Source organism: Echeneis naucrates, chromosome 6, assembly GCF_900963305.1.
Source record: "Echeneis naucrates chromosome 6, fEcheNa1.1, whole genome shotgun sequence".
NCBI lineage: Eukaryota > Metazoa > Chordata > Actinopteri > Carangiformes > Echeneidae > Echeneis > Echeneis naucrates.
This window is the reverse complement of record NC_042516.1, coordinates 11,807,766-11,821,013: the sequence shown is the minus strand read 5'-3', so window position 1 is coordinate 11,821,013 and position 13,248 is coordinate 11,807,766. Positions and strand designations below refer to the sequence as shown.

Here is a 13,248-nt window from a genome sequence, read left to right as displayed (position 1 = left end):
CAATTAGACATTTTTGTATATTTATTTACATGGTTAATCAAAATTTCACAATGTTCTGCATCCAGTCCTTTGATTAGAAATTGGCACTTGTGTTCTGACCAGCATTAGGTGTACTGCTACTGTCCCTTCGTAATAATCTATCTATATGGTCACACAAAAGTATACCTGTATACTGTATATATAGAATTATATTTCGTTGTTATATTTGCATTTGTCTTTTACTCAAATATGTACGAAGGGCGTTACATTAACAAAGAAATCATTAATCATAACTAAACATCATTGTCATACAAATAGCCTATAAACATTTTCTTCATTCTCCAGTTGTTCCCTCAATCTCTGTTTTTGTAGCAAGTTCATCTTATTTTACTTTATCAAGAAAAGAAACTGCCTTGACTTGATGCGATAGAATTAAAATACTTCTTTTTACCTTCATTGTTCAATCACATCTGTCTACTGTTTCAGTACATGTAGTACATGTAATACAACGTCAAATCATCTTTACACCCAAAGATGCCACTGAAGTAGGATCAGTTTTAAACCCCTAATCTGCATCCCATATTTATTTGGGATCTTGCTGCTCAGGTATTTCATCTTTCTCTCTTCGTTATCAATTTTACATTTAAAGCCGACTGTCTCACTTAAGTCTAAATGTATTCCCCTACTTACCCCTACCCCTACATGTCGTTTGTAGGCCAATCATTAACAATTTCATTTCCATTTAACTGAGTGATCGTAAAATACTATGAATGACTCTATGAAACGGGGCTTAAACTGTGCAGTTGTTATTTGGAGTCTCGGAAATAGCAGCTGTACTCTGTGTGGAGAATGCTCTTATTCTGAAAGGATCTCAGGGCGGAAGTGTGGTGCTTCAGCAGGCGGAACAAAGTTGCGTGATGTGCTCGGTGGGAGGAGGGTTATGTTCAAGTCACAGAAGGTATTAGCGAGGATCCTGTCAACAAACTCACGTAGAGTGTGATTTATTACGTTTATTCAATGGACATTTCTTGACAGAAGCTTCTTTAGTTCAAGGAAACCGGTGAGATTTATTAAGCCCTTGTAAATTCATATTAAAGCGTTGCCAATGTTGACGTTACATGATGTGGACGTTTTGTTTAGCTAGCAAGGTAACGCAGATACGCTAACGCCAGCTACTCGGTGAACGACAGGTCTCTTAAAGGCCCGATGCACAGGTGGCTAACAATTTAGTCAGGTTAACAGCGTCGTGGCTCTTAAATGATTGCCAGTGATGAGTTAAACTGTCCGTCGACGATAAAACTAACAGAGCTGCAGAGGGAGCATTAGCTAGGTAGCTGCTTAGCTCGTCCTGTTGGTGTCTACAGTAAAGTCTGCAGAGCAGCTAACGTTATGTTTCAGCTATTTTTAAATAACTCACAACGGCTGGATAATTTGAATGTCAGCAGTTCAACCTCCCTCTAGCCTCTCCCTCTAACTCTGACAGCCTCTGACATTTAAGAAGAGGTAATCATTGTTTTCAGTGTATTGCTCATGCTGTCTTAATGTTTCTGACATCTGCAGCTGATTCTCAAGGAATAGATCGTAAATGCCATCTGAGCTCTGACCCCTGGGACTTCCAGCCAAGACCCTAATTTATGTTTTGTGGTGAGGCCATGACTGCTGTCAACATCACCAGAGATATCCTGCACAGGCAGATCAGGGTGAGTAAACAGTAAGCAGGCAGTGTAGGATGTGAGCTGAATATATAATTTTGTGTGGACAAAAGTGTGATAGAGTCTTTGGTTTTTGGTTATTCGAATATGGGACTATATTGTGTCTGTTGCACATTATTTCACATAAGTTGAAATTTAATCTAATGAGACTACTTGAATGACACTTCAGGACAGGAAGGCGTCAGGCTTCCAAAGGTTTTATCATGTGACCGACCCCTTCATCAAAAGACTTGGGCTGGAGGCTGAGCTTCAGGTCAGTGTGCATATAGATGGGGAGAGAGGGGGAAAAACAAAGGAGATTGATATCATACATCAGCATATTGTTATGGCATCTTCTGACAGTTTATGCTTTCTCTCTCAACAGGGCCATACCGGATGTGTGAACTGTTTGGAGTGGAATGAACGAGGAGAGTAAGTCTTCAAAACCTTGAAATTTTAGCTTTTGCATAATTTGTGACTTCTAGCCTGGTTAATTTACATCTCATGTATGTTAAGTGAAGACTATTAACATTTGGGTTATATATCAAAATCTACTTTAAATACTATTAAAGTATCAGTTCATGTTTCTGCTCAGACTGTTGCTCCTGTGCTCCCAATTACAAAAATGATGCGTAAGGACAGCAATATTTCACTGTGTTGCCATACAGGTGTTTCTAGGATCATAAAATGTCTCACAGAATAAGATTTTAACTGCATTGGTTATGAACCACTAATGTGAATATTGTCTCACTTGCTCTGATTTTGATTTTTTTTTGTGTTTAGTTTACTTGCCTCAGGCTCGGATGATCAACACGCCATCATCTGGGATCCATTCAGGCACAAGAAGCTTACAACTATGCACACAGGTCATGCAGCAAATATATTTTCTGTAAAGGCAAGTAATTTGGTCTCATACTAGTGTCATTGAAAATGTATTTTATCTATGTAAACATTATTAAATGCTCCCTATGTTACAAGTTTACTTCCTGTACAGTAGATGGCACTGTTGGCTATGTAATCAGCATGTTGTGCATTTAATACATATCCATTAATGTTTATCCTTTTAACACTCAGGTCAATGTGCAGGCTAGCTTCATGACAGGAAATTTGAGAATAAGGTTAATGGCCTACTTGGCAATATCTTAATTACTGAAGAGACTGAAAAGCAGCTTATCAAAAGATGCATGTTTTCATGTGGTAATTCTGATTTGTTTGTCTATCCATACAGTTCCTTCCTCATTCTGGTGACAGGATTTTGGTAACAGGTGCAGCTGACACAAAGGTCCATGTGCACGACCTGACAGTGAAGGAAACCATCCATATGTTTTCTGATCACACCAATCGAGTTAAACGCATTGCCACAGCACCCATGTGGCCAAACACATTCTGGAGTGCTGCAGAGGATGGCATTATCAGGTTAGAAAACATGGATTGAAATGAATTAAACTTTATTGTTTAGTGGTTTTGGTTTAGTTTAGGTTTTGGCAGGTAATATGTTCACTTTCTCTTTGTTTCATACAGACAATATGACTTGCGAGAGAACAGTAAACGCTCCGACGTGCTGATTGACCTAACAGACTTTTGTGGTCAGCTGGTTGAGGCCAAGTGTCTGGCTGTCAACCCGCGGGACAACAACTACCTGGCAGTGGGAGCCAATGGCCCCTTTGTACGCCTCTATGACATCAGGATGATTCACAACTACAGGTTGGTTAAGGTTTTTTTTTTTTTTTTTTTTTTTTGTTATTCTAATGATTATCCAACAACTGCAGAACAGGGATTTGTTTCTCCATTCTACATTCTGACACATGTGCTCAACTGATTTTTAACAATGTTATGTTTCTCCTCACCCAGAAAATCTATGAGTCAAGGCACATCTGCAGCTGTGCACACCTTCTGCGACAGGCAAAAGCCAATCCCAGATGGAGCTGGGCAGTATTATGTTGCAGGTGAGTAAATGACCAAATTTTATGGTGTCAAATTTTTTAAATTGGTGTATTTAATTTCTTATTGCACATCAATGTTATCAGGAAATGAATGGGCTGTAGGTATGTGACAGAAGGTTGTTGAATAGTATCAAATTCTGTTTGAATACTTCAGGGCACCTGCCAGTGAAACTCCCAGACTACAATAACCGCCTCAGGGTCCTGGTGGCGACCTATGTCACCTTTAGCCCAGATGGCACAGAGCTGCTTGTTAACATGGGTGGGGAACAGGTAATGCTTCTTAGGACGTTCAAAGAATAATGAGAGTATTTATTTATCTGTGGTCTGTGCTGTAATATTTGTTTTATCTGTTTGTTTTTAATGGCTCTTCCAGGTGTATCTGTTTGACTTGACATTTAAACAGAGGCCATACACATTCCTGCTTCCAAAAAAGTGCCAGTCATCAACAGGTAACTTCATGCAGTCTGTTTAAAAAAAAAAAAAAGAGGTGCTTAACACAGATTGAAAAAGTCTGGTAATTTTTGATCTATTGGTGGTTTATTAAACTTCAGGAGACGTGCAGAATGGAAAGACAACCAATGGCGTCTCCAACGGAATTCACTTGCCAACCAGCCATATTCGCTTCGCCGGAAGCAAGATCCACTCCAGGTAATGTCTTCCACTCTGTCAGTTGCCTTTATACACAGATGGATTATTTTGAAAGTCGAGTGTGCACATATGTTAGCTGTGTTCCTGCTGTTCTCTTTGTTTTAGTTTGACTGAGCTTCCTCCTCACTTGGAGAAGATAAAGCAACAAGCTAATGATGCATTTGCACAGCAGCAGTGGACACAGGCCATCCAGCTGTACAGTTTAGGCATACATCAGGCCAGCTGCAATGCCATGCTGTATGGGAACCGGGCTGCAGCCTACATGAAACGCAAGTGGTATGTTTCAACAACTCATGATACCTAAAATACCATCGCTGACTTAGAGTTCAAGGTCTTTTGCTGAAGGCTATGAAAACAATTAACAAGTGTTGCCTTTATATTTATGATCCACAGGGATGGAGACCATTATGATGCCCTCAGGGATTGTCTGAAGGCTCTGACTTTAAATCCTGGCCACCTGAAAGCACATTTCAGACTGGCACGGTGTCTGTTTGAGCTGAAATATGTGGCCGAGGCTCTGGAGTGTTTGGATGATTTCAAAGGAAAGTTTCCAGAGCAAGCACACAGTAGTGCCTGTGACGCCTTGGACAAAGACATCAAGGCTGCGCTCTTCTCCAAGACAGAATCAGGTGTGAAAGAGAAAACAGATGGATAGCAGTAGCTCTCATTTATTAAAGAACCATGTACAGAGTTGGATCTTTAAACATACAGTCTACACTGCTACCACCCCAGTTTTGTTTGAAATTTGAGAATGATCCAAGTGTGCTAAGTTAGCAACTTTGCTGTATCATTATGCACTGATGACCTCCCCTTTTGTGTAACATTCATTTGCTAATGTGCCTGATTCAGTGATACTAAGGTTAATTTTCTTTTTTTTGACTAGCTGAAGATAAGAAGGCCAATAGCTCCATTCGATTCCAATCATTCAGCCGGAAAGAGTCGATCCCCGAGGATGAGTTGGTGCTGAGAGAGCGCAGCTTTGACTACAAGCACAGATACTGTGGTCACTGTAACACCACCACTGATATCAAAGAGGCCAACTTCTTTGGAAGGTCAGAAGGTCTCACTCTTAGCCTGCAGAGGTGTTGCTGGGGCATTGTGATGTGTTGGCGGACTGCTGCAAAGTATGAGAGAAACTAATCAGACTGGTCCAACTCTTAACAGCAGCATGTGGTCTTTTGTACTAAAGGCCAGTATAAATACAGTATGCTTCATGTTACATTAAAAACTTCACATTACTCACTTGGTTTCCCATCACCATATCCAGTAAAAGTAGGAATGAGTGAAGTCCCTGGATTGTAATACTAGACCGATAATCTATCTGAAATCTCAGTCTGTCTGAACCTTTGTTTGAAAATGTGTTCATGATAAATGTTTACACCAGAAGTGGGAAAGCCCCAATAACTCACCTGGATGACAAAGTAAACAATTGTTCTCTGAAAGACATTCAATGTGAAACAGTTCTCTAATTTCCAGCAATTCCTTTTATTCACAGCAAAGGACAATACATTGTCAGTGGCTCAGATGATGGCTCCTTCTTTATCTGGGAAAAGGAGACAACTAACCTGGTGAGGATCCTGCAGGGAGATGAGTCCATAGTGAATTGCCTGCAGCCCCATCCTAGCTACTGCTTCCTGGCTACAAGTGGTATTGACCCTGTAGTTCGATTATGGAACCCTAGACCAGAGGTAACCAAGTGGTAGTTTGTTCTATGTACAAATTTTGCCATATTTTACCCTTTTTTTTTTTTAATAGCTGTTTGTCCATACCCCCACTTGCTCCATTTACAGACGGAGAGTGAGAATGGACGGGTGGTCGAAGACATGGACGGCGCTGCTCAGGCGAACCAGCGGCGCATGAACGCTGATCCACTGGAGGTCATGCTGCTAAACATGGGCTATCGCATCACAGGCCTGCGTGGTGTTGGCCCAGATGGCTCAGATGATGAAGACAGCTCAGAGGGACAAGTGCAGTGTCGACCAAGCTAAGCAAACTGTCAGCCATTCTGCAGAATGGATGTAGGAAGAAAAGCACTCTCCCAGCTCCTGTTTGAATCTTAATTTCTCCCCCTGTCTGACAGAAACATTGAGTGAATGTCATGTCACATCTCTGCACTATGCATCGCCCTCCCTCGTCCTGATACAGGACAAGTGGAGATCACTTTGGGGAGAGGAATTCATGGGGGTTGGAGATGACACCGATCTCGCCTCTTCAAAGCACCAACAACACCTCAGCCTCACCCCCCACCCTTCGCTGATAGAGGGGGGACACTTTTGAGGAGAGCACCTTCAACGTCACTCCCCAGTTTCTCACGCAGAAGGAGGAGTTCAGCACTTATCCCTCTTCAGGTTTATGTTGAAGAGACACATAACATGTCAAAGGAGAAGCCTGCTGTCGGGTGACCTATTTTCAGGTCGGTGTGGCCACACAGTCACAGTGTCCTCCATGGAGGATCAAATCACAGACCAGAAGACGGTGCTTTGTTGCATCTCCCATCAGCTCTACAGCTGGAACAAAGAGTCACAGTGCCCGCTCATCTCAGAAAGGCTGCATATCCAAGTCACTGATTCTGACTTAGACTTGGTCATATTCATATCAGCTGGAGATTTGGTCACAGAATGCTTAGAATTAACTTAAGTCTCCAAGTTGTTGAAATTGCTGGTGTTGCTCCAATGAAATGTACAAGCTTTGTTTAGTATATAACCATCAGAAAAAAATGGTTTCTTCTGCCAAAGGTTGTCATTTATCATTTCAGCAGCTACGGATTAATGTTTCTGTTTCATTAAACCATCATTTTGGCATTCTGTTCTCCTTTTAGTTGAGGTTTTATTACAATAGATTGTTGAGAAGATCAACAAGATATTGACAAATTAATATTTGTAAAACAAACCGCTTTCTATTAAAGTCTTCATTTTAAATTAAGTCCCATTGATCGTAAATGTCATTTGGCATGAAATGTGAGTGTGAAACTTCTGTTGGATGTATGTGGGACACGGATGCTAATTTTAAGATACATGCCAACTAGGTGCTACGTATTTGGTGGCGATAAGGTTCGCATCTGGCTATTCGGCTCGAGCACTAGGCCCCTGCTGCCGTCGAGTGCTTGTTCCTGCTTGCACGAGGCTTCCCTAACCATGGTTTTGGACACACACAAAAAAGGACAGAGCCATCCCATTTTGTTGTTCAAAGAACAGCTCATTGGGTCTTTTCCACCCTAAAATAGGGTGAATTTGAAGAAATGGGTCCTCAACAACATGCAACGAAAGCTTTATGTTTTAACTTTGGAGATTAAATTGTTATATTCTCTTTTCTTTTCTTTGAGGAATCCAATATTAACATTTGTTGCAAACAAGTTAAAAAATAAAATTATTGAGCACCTTATTTTCTGTACTCCTGCAGTTTTGTTCCATCAGAGCTAAAATAATAAGTTTGTCCTTCTAATGCAACTCTAAGTAGGTTACTGTAGGCGAGGCTGTGAACCTCCTGGTATCCTTTTCATTCATCAGTGTCTGCTCCACTCTCTGCTTTTGCTGACTGTTAGGATATAAATGTGAGCACACTTCATCACACAGGGCCTGGTAATGAACTGACCCAGCTCCAGTGACAGTGAGGAAGTTCAGGGTTTACTGAGCCATAAACGCTAATGACAAATACTAAGGAATATGTTGGGATGTTTTTTTGTTGTTTTTTTTTTTTTTTTTTTTGGGGGGGGGGGGGGGTACTCCGTGGGATTTTTACTCCGCAGTCCTCACTCAAACGTCGCAGTACAGCAGTGGTGCGTTCACTGACCGACCGCTGCTTCACCCGCAGAGGAGGCGACGCCTGCGCGCTGACGCGCTGACGCGCTCACGCCGCCTGTACGTCACCGTCTGTTACTCAGGGCAGCGATGGCGGAGGCGGATGAGACCGACCTGATGATGAACTACCACGGCGATTTCGTGAAAAGCGACAGAAAAAGCAGCCGCTACCCGTTCTGCGTTGTGTGGACACCCATTCCTATTTTATCGTAAGCAGCCAGCACTCCCTGCCGTCCAGGTCCCGATCTCTTGGTGTAGGCGACAGGTTGTTATTCTGCAAACGGCAGATGAAACGCGTCAGTCGCTAGTTTAAACATAATCCTGTTTCTTTCCTGCTAATTTGATGAATAGTATCCGTTCTGGGATAAAAGAACGAATGAATCATCATATGTGCGTCCATCTTCCAGTGATGGATGTGTTGTTTTCTGCTGGGTGCCTCCTGCAGGTGGGTGCTCCCTTTCATTGGTCACATGGGGATATGCACCTCCACTGGAGTCATCAGAGATTTCGCAGGATCATACTTTGTCTCGGTGAGTTTCCCTTTACCTGGCGGTGAGTGGTGTTTAAATCAGATGTAGTGAGCAGTCCGGTGGCTCTGATGGCTCAGCAGAGTGAGCTGGGGCATAAATTAAAGTGCAAACCTATAATCTGACATCCACAGTGGAGATGCTGAACCAACTGTGAATGGGGGTGGAGGCCTTCAGGCATTTTCTCATCACCAACCACTTAGTTTTATGTTTTGCAATAAGCTTAAATCACAAAAATACAGCTATTAATTCACTTTCATGCCTCATTAAATCTTTTCAGGAAGACAACATGGGCTTTGGTAGACCAACAAAGTAAGTTCATTATTCATTTGGCATTGTATTTTAATATAATTTCAATAAGTGTGTCATCCCCAAGTCACCCGTTCAAATAAACGTTTAACCGATTGTTGATTTATATTGCAGGTATTGGAAGCTTGATGCAGACAAAGTTTGTGGTAACGGAGCTGCTACCTGGGACAAAGCAGTCCACGATGCATCTGAGGAATACAAATGTAGACCGGTAAGACAAAATTTAAGATTTTTATATCCAAATATTCTCAAAATAATATTCTTATGATGAATGATCTCCACTTTCATTTTCATTGAAGCACAACCTATGCTTTGACAACTGCCATTCCCATGTTGCCATGGCCCTCAACCTTATGCGCTACGACAACAGCACATCTTGGAACATGGTGAACCTGTGTTTGCTGTCACTCATTAATGGAAAACATGTGAGGTAGGCGTTTCAGCCTTATTCTGCTTTTCTTCCAGCAATGTAAGAACAACAAAAATATAAATCTTTAATCTTCCCTTGCATCCAAGTGGGGTTCTGTCCATATTCCTCCAGTTCCCAACACACTTTTCCATTGATGGCCTTAATGAGTTTTTCTTTTTCTTATTGTTTGCTAGTATTTACACAGATAACCTTGCATGACATTAATTCATAGTTTGTCCAAAGTTACCTCCATTTTGTTCCTCAGTGGAAGTGATTTGGCAGTCTTCTTCAAAGAAAGATCAGTATTTGAACAGAAGCAGCCAGGGATCAAAGCTCCCACTGTATGTTTAGTGATTCACCCAGTCCATGCCTGCGTCTAGTGTTTGGATTTATATTTATGCAGTTGTTTGTTTTTGTGCCGGGTAATGTTGAAATCCTCTGCCCTTAGAGCCTTTATAAAGAAAAATGCCAAAAGAAAAAGCCTTTTAACATTTCAAAATGTAGGAGAAAGGAAGTATGACATGGAAGGAATTCCTTTTCCACGAGAGAAAGTCAGGCCTGCAGTGGCTGTTATACATACAGAGGCAGCAATAGACAGGGCAGGGAGAAAAATGTAGTTTCCAACCTGAAGGATCCTAATGACAGCAGTGTACATACTACTGCAGGATGCCAGTGAGCATTAAGAGACATATGGCTGACAGAGCCCACCTCATTATTCTCTGCTGACCCACATACAGAGCGCTGGCGTCACAGTTTGTGCTTCCTCTGCACATACACTCCCATGAGTCTTCTAAACAGAGGCGTGTCTGTCGTGTAATTCATCACCAACAGCAGAATTCACCTCTGTGTCAACACTGGAGGTCACCTCTCTGCTGGGGCTCCTTGGAAAGAACAGTAGGACGCAGGCAGAGGTATAGCCACGGGCGGAGAGGAGAGCTGCGAGCCTCTGGGAGTTTAGAGGCTGAAACATGCGATACTTGAACACACCTCATGTATAATTTCCTATCCAATAGCCAGGTGTTTGTTATTATTCTAACACACAGTACCCTCTTTTTATCCTTCAGCTGGGCAGCGTTCCTCAAGACCTGGCTCCCATTCCTCATGTTGTGCGGAGTTCTTGCCACCTTCATCCTCACATTGAACCTACAGTAAAAGAGGTGGCAGAATGAATCAGAACGAACAAAAAATGAACAAAATAAATACTAACTGAAGGACTGTATTCTCTATAGTGATCTGTCTCAGAGATGGCAAGTAAGGGCAGAGCTTTGCCAGTTTGTGGAGAGACTTTCAATTAAAAAAAAAATTACTTTGCTTTATTTATGTATCTGTAAATTAGTAAAATGTATAAGCTGCAGTTTCTATATAACATCTCAACATTAGTGTTTTTCACATGGCAGATTCAGTGTTTTTTTTCTTTTGTGTGTATTAAGACGATTATGTAGGAAAGATTACACTGTACAGTAGTAGAGCAGTGATGTTGGGTTCCAGTGATGTATTTTTCATGGATGGCACTGATGAAAGCATTTCCAGTCTGGCTGATGTGCATTCAGTGATGAATGGCTATGAAATGGACCACAAAATCATAATGCTGTAATGTATTCAGAAGTTATTTGTCCAAAAAGATATGAACCTCTACCAAAGACAGAATGATTTAGGACTTTCGTGTGAAAAATGTGATATTCTGTAAAAATGCCCTCCTCCCTTAATTTCACTTCCCTTGGTTTAAAAAGAAAAATGTTTTTTTTTTCCTTTAACATGAGTGTTATTATCCAAACAGAAAGTGAATGCTTTCACATCTTACATCTATACACTTGAATGTTGAATGCGATACTGCATCATGTTATTAAGTATGATTCATTTTATTGATACAATTTCACTGCCATGTACCTGGAAGAGTATTATTTATTAATCCATATCTCGATCAGTTTAATATTTCTCTGTTGTAACTTTACTTTGAATGTGGTATAGCATTTTTCATGTCTCTCCTGTCGTACTGTGGTGTAGGTTGCAGGCTGTGGTTGCCCTAATTGTCCTCTGTACCTTTAAGGGAACCACACACCTTTTTCATCCAGCAGATTCTGTGTGATATGAACTATCATCAGTTTATGGGAACCTTTATTCCCAGAGTGGAGTAGATAAGGAAGGACTGATGCTGTTATGAATCTTTGCCGCCTCTTTCTCCTTTTGTCCAAACAAAAGCGGAAGATGAGATTCATCATTTGACTTCAATTCATATGGAAACAAGTTTTCTCTGCTTTAATTTATAACCTTTTGTGTGAAGATTTATTTTAAATCTTTCTTTTTCCTTGGCGATCATTTAGACATGTGTATTTTTGCAGTCAGGCTGTTTGTGGGAATTCTTCTTTGTGTACCTTACCAGTGCTTGGAGTGTCCCTTTGGCTGTGAGTGTTTTTCTGCCACTCGCACAGTGAAATGTGCGTCTAAGGATCTGCTCACGGTGCCACAAAGTGCTCCAGGATATGCAAGGACTGTCATCATCACAGGGACTAATATACAACAGATTGCATCTAAATCATTTACAGAGATGGAGAATGTCACTAACATCATTTTAAGCAATAATGGGTGAGGATATCAGTGTCTGTCTTTTCTTCTCATTCATGTATATTAAGCCATATTTGAATAATATGACTAATCTAAAATAAACACTTTTTTCTGCGAATGTAGTTGTTTTTGTTTTTTACGGGACTGATTAAAATATTCAAGACCAAAGATAAAATTAAGTGTGTGTTGACAGATTTTACATTGTTAGTCATCCTCACAGGATAACAGAGTTGGCATCCCACAGCTTCTCTGCCCTAATCAACCTTCGCTTCCTGGACCTCAGTGGGAACCGGCTGGCCCTCATCCACCCGGAGGCTCTCAGCATACCCGGCAGTCCCCTTCAGGAGCTCAACCTGAGCCGCTCACTGTACAACTTCACTGCCCTGACAGACCTCACCACGGCTCTCCGTTGGGGCGGCCTTGGGGGTCTCCTCCGCCTCGACCTCTCTGGGAATTCCCTCACCCTGCTTCCTCCAGGCATGTTTTCCCATCTTCCCAATCTGCAGCATCTCTACCTCACCAACAACTCTCTGGTATCTGTCTACAGTGGGACCTTCTCTGGTATGAACCATCTAGAATTGTTGGACCTGAAACAGAATTTCTTCAAAATATTCAGGGCTGAAGCTCTTCAAGAGCTGGAGAAGCTTAGGAAGGGCCACATACGTCTTGGTAACAACCCCTATACGTGCTCATGTGAAATCCGCAATTTTCTCACTTGGCTAAATGAATCAAGAGCTTTGCTTGATGAGGATGCAGTGAGATGTGCTTCACCCACAGAGTTAACCAACGCCAGACTGCGAGGGCTCAGTGTCCAGGCTATTGGATGTGTTGTTCCAGTTCTTCCAGGGCAAGCGGACGTGGCCGACCTCTCGCTGCAGACATCCTATGTTTTTCTAGGGCTTGTGCTTGGCTTTGTGGGCATGGTTTTTCTTTTTGTGCTCTATCTGAATCGCAAAGGCATGAAGAAGTGGATCAATGAAATGAGAGATGCATGTCGAGACGTTATGGAGGGATATCACTACCGTTATGAGATTGATTCTGACCCCAGGCTGGGGCACATGTCAGTTGATAAGAGTGGCAGCAGGGCACAAGCACATTTAAGAATGGCTCCATCACAGCAGCTGCCAAATGATACCTGCATTGTCCAGGTTCCTGTGGACACATAGATCCAGCAAGTGACCCCACTGTTGAACTTAAGATCTCTTACTGAAGCTAAAATAATTTGATAATGTATGAGCTTGATGTACATGCAACTAGTCCAGTAGATTTATAAATTTTATGTGTTTATGTTTTTGTACATACTGCAGTTCTGACTGAAACACTTCACCCCAAACGTGTCTTTGTGTTTTGGAGGCACTGGTCTATTGCAGCTATTTGTAAGTT

General features: G+C 41.7%; 2 protein-coding genes and 1 pseudogene across 2 annotated transcripts; all 3 read left to right on the top strand.

Moving 5' to 3' along the window:
• Nucleotides 1–907: 907 nt before the first annotated feature.
• wdtc1 (WD and tetratricopeptide repeats 1) lies at nucleotides 908–7,183 on the top strand. Its single transcript, XM_029504660.1, has 16 exons — nucleotides 908–1,039; nucleotides 1,540–1,679; nucleotides 1,861–1,944; nucleotides 2,056–2,102; nucleotides 2,454–2,565; nucleotides 2,899–3,086; nucleotides 3,192–3,374; nucleotides 3,522–3,616; nucleotides 3,768–3,883; nucleotides 3,987–4,062; nucleotides 4,165–4,261; nucleotides 4,367–4,537; nucleotides 4,655–4,890; nucleotides 5,145–5,313; nucleotides 5,757–5,949; nucleotides 6,052–7,183. The coding sequence occupies exons 2-16, from the start codon at nucleotides 1,614–1,616 to the stop codon at nucleotides 6,247–6,249; spliced, it is 2,031 nt and encodes a 676-aa protein (XP_029360520.1). The 5' UTR covers nucleotides 908–1,039; nucleotides 1,540–1,613; the 3' UTR covers nucleotides 6,250–7,183.
• Nucleotides 7,184–8,148: 965 nt separating this feature from the next.
• On the top strand, nucleotides 8,149–11,928 carry LOC115045135 (transmembrane protein 222). Its single transcript, XM_029504654.1, has 6 exons — nucleotides 8,149–8,267; nucleotides 8,504–8,588; nucleotides 8,866–8,897; nucleotides 9,009–9,105; nucleotides 9,194–9,324; nucleotides 10,368–11,928. Exons 1-6 carry the CDS (start codon nucleotides 8,149–8,151, stop codon nucleotides 10,453–10,455), a joined length of 552 nt encoding a protein of 183 aa, XP_029360514.1. The 3' UTR covers nucleotides 10,456–11,928.
• On the top strand, nucleotides 11,615–13,178 carry LOC115044629 (trophoblast glycoprotein-like; annotated as a pseudogene).
• The last annotated feature ends 70 nt before the right edge of the window (nucleotides 13,179–13,248 follow it).

What these genes read in the sequence shown, in the direction of transcription:
- LOC115045135 (XM_029504654.1), top strand. Translation starts at nt 8,149, where the DNA reads ATGGCGGAGGCGGATGAGACCGACCTGATGATGAACTACCACGGCGAT. An exon ending in CAGGATCATACTTTGTCTCG is followed by an intron (nt 8,589 to 8,865) that starts GTGAGTTTCCCT and finishes AAATCTTTTCAG; the next exon opens with GAAGACAACATGGGCTTTGG. An exon ending in GGCTTTGGTAGACCAACAAA is followed by an intron (nt 8,898 to 9,008) that starts GTAAGTTCATTA and finishes TTTATATTGCAG; the next exon opens with GTATTGGAAGCTTGATGCAG.
- wdtc1 (XM_029504660.1), top strand. Translation starts at nt 1,614, where the DNA reads ATGTTTTGTGGTGAGGCCATGACTGCTGTCAACATCACCAGAGATATC. An exon ending in CAAATATATTTTCTGTAAAG is followed by an intron (nt 2,566 to 2,898) that starts GCAAGTAATTTG and finishes CTATCCATACAG; the next exon opens with TTCCTTCCTCATTCTGGTGA. An exon ending in CTTCTCCAAGACAGAATCAG is followed by an intron (nt 4,891 to 5,144) that starts GTGTGAAAGAGA and finishes TTTTTTGACTAG; the next exon opens with CTGAAGATAAGAAGGCCAAT.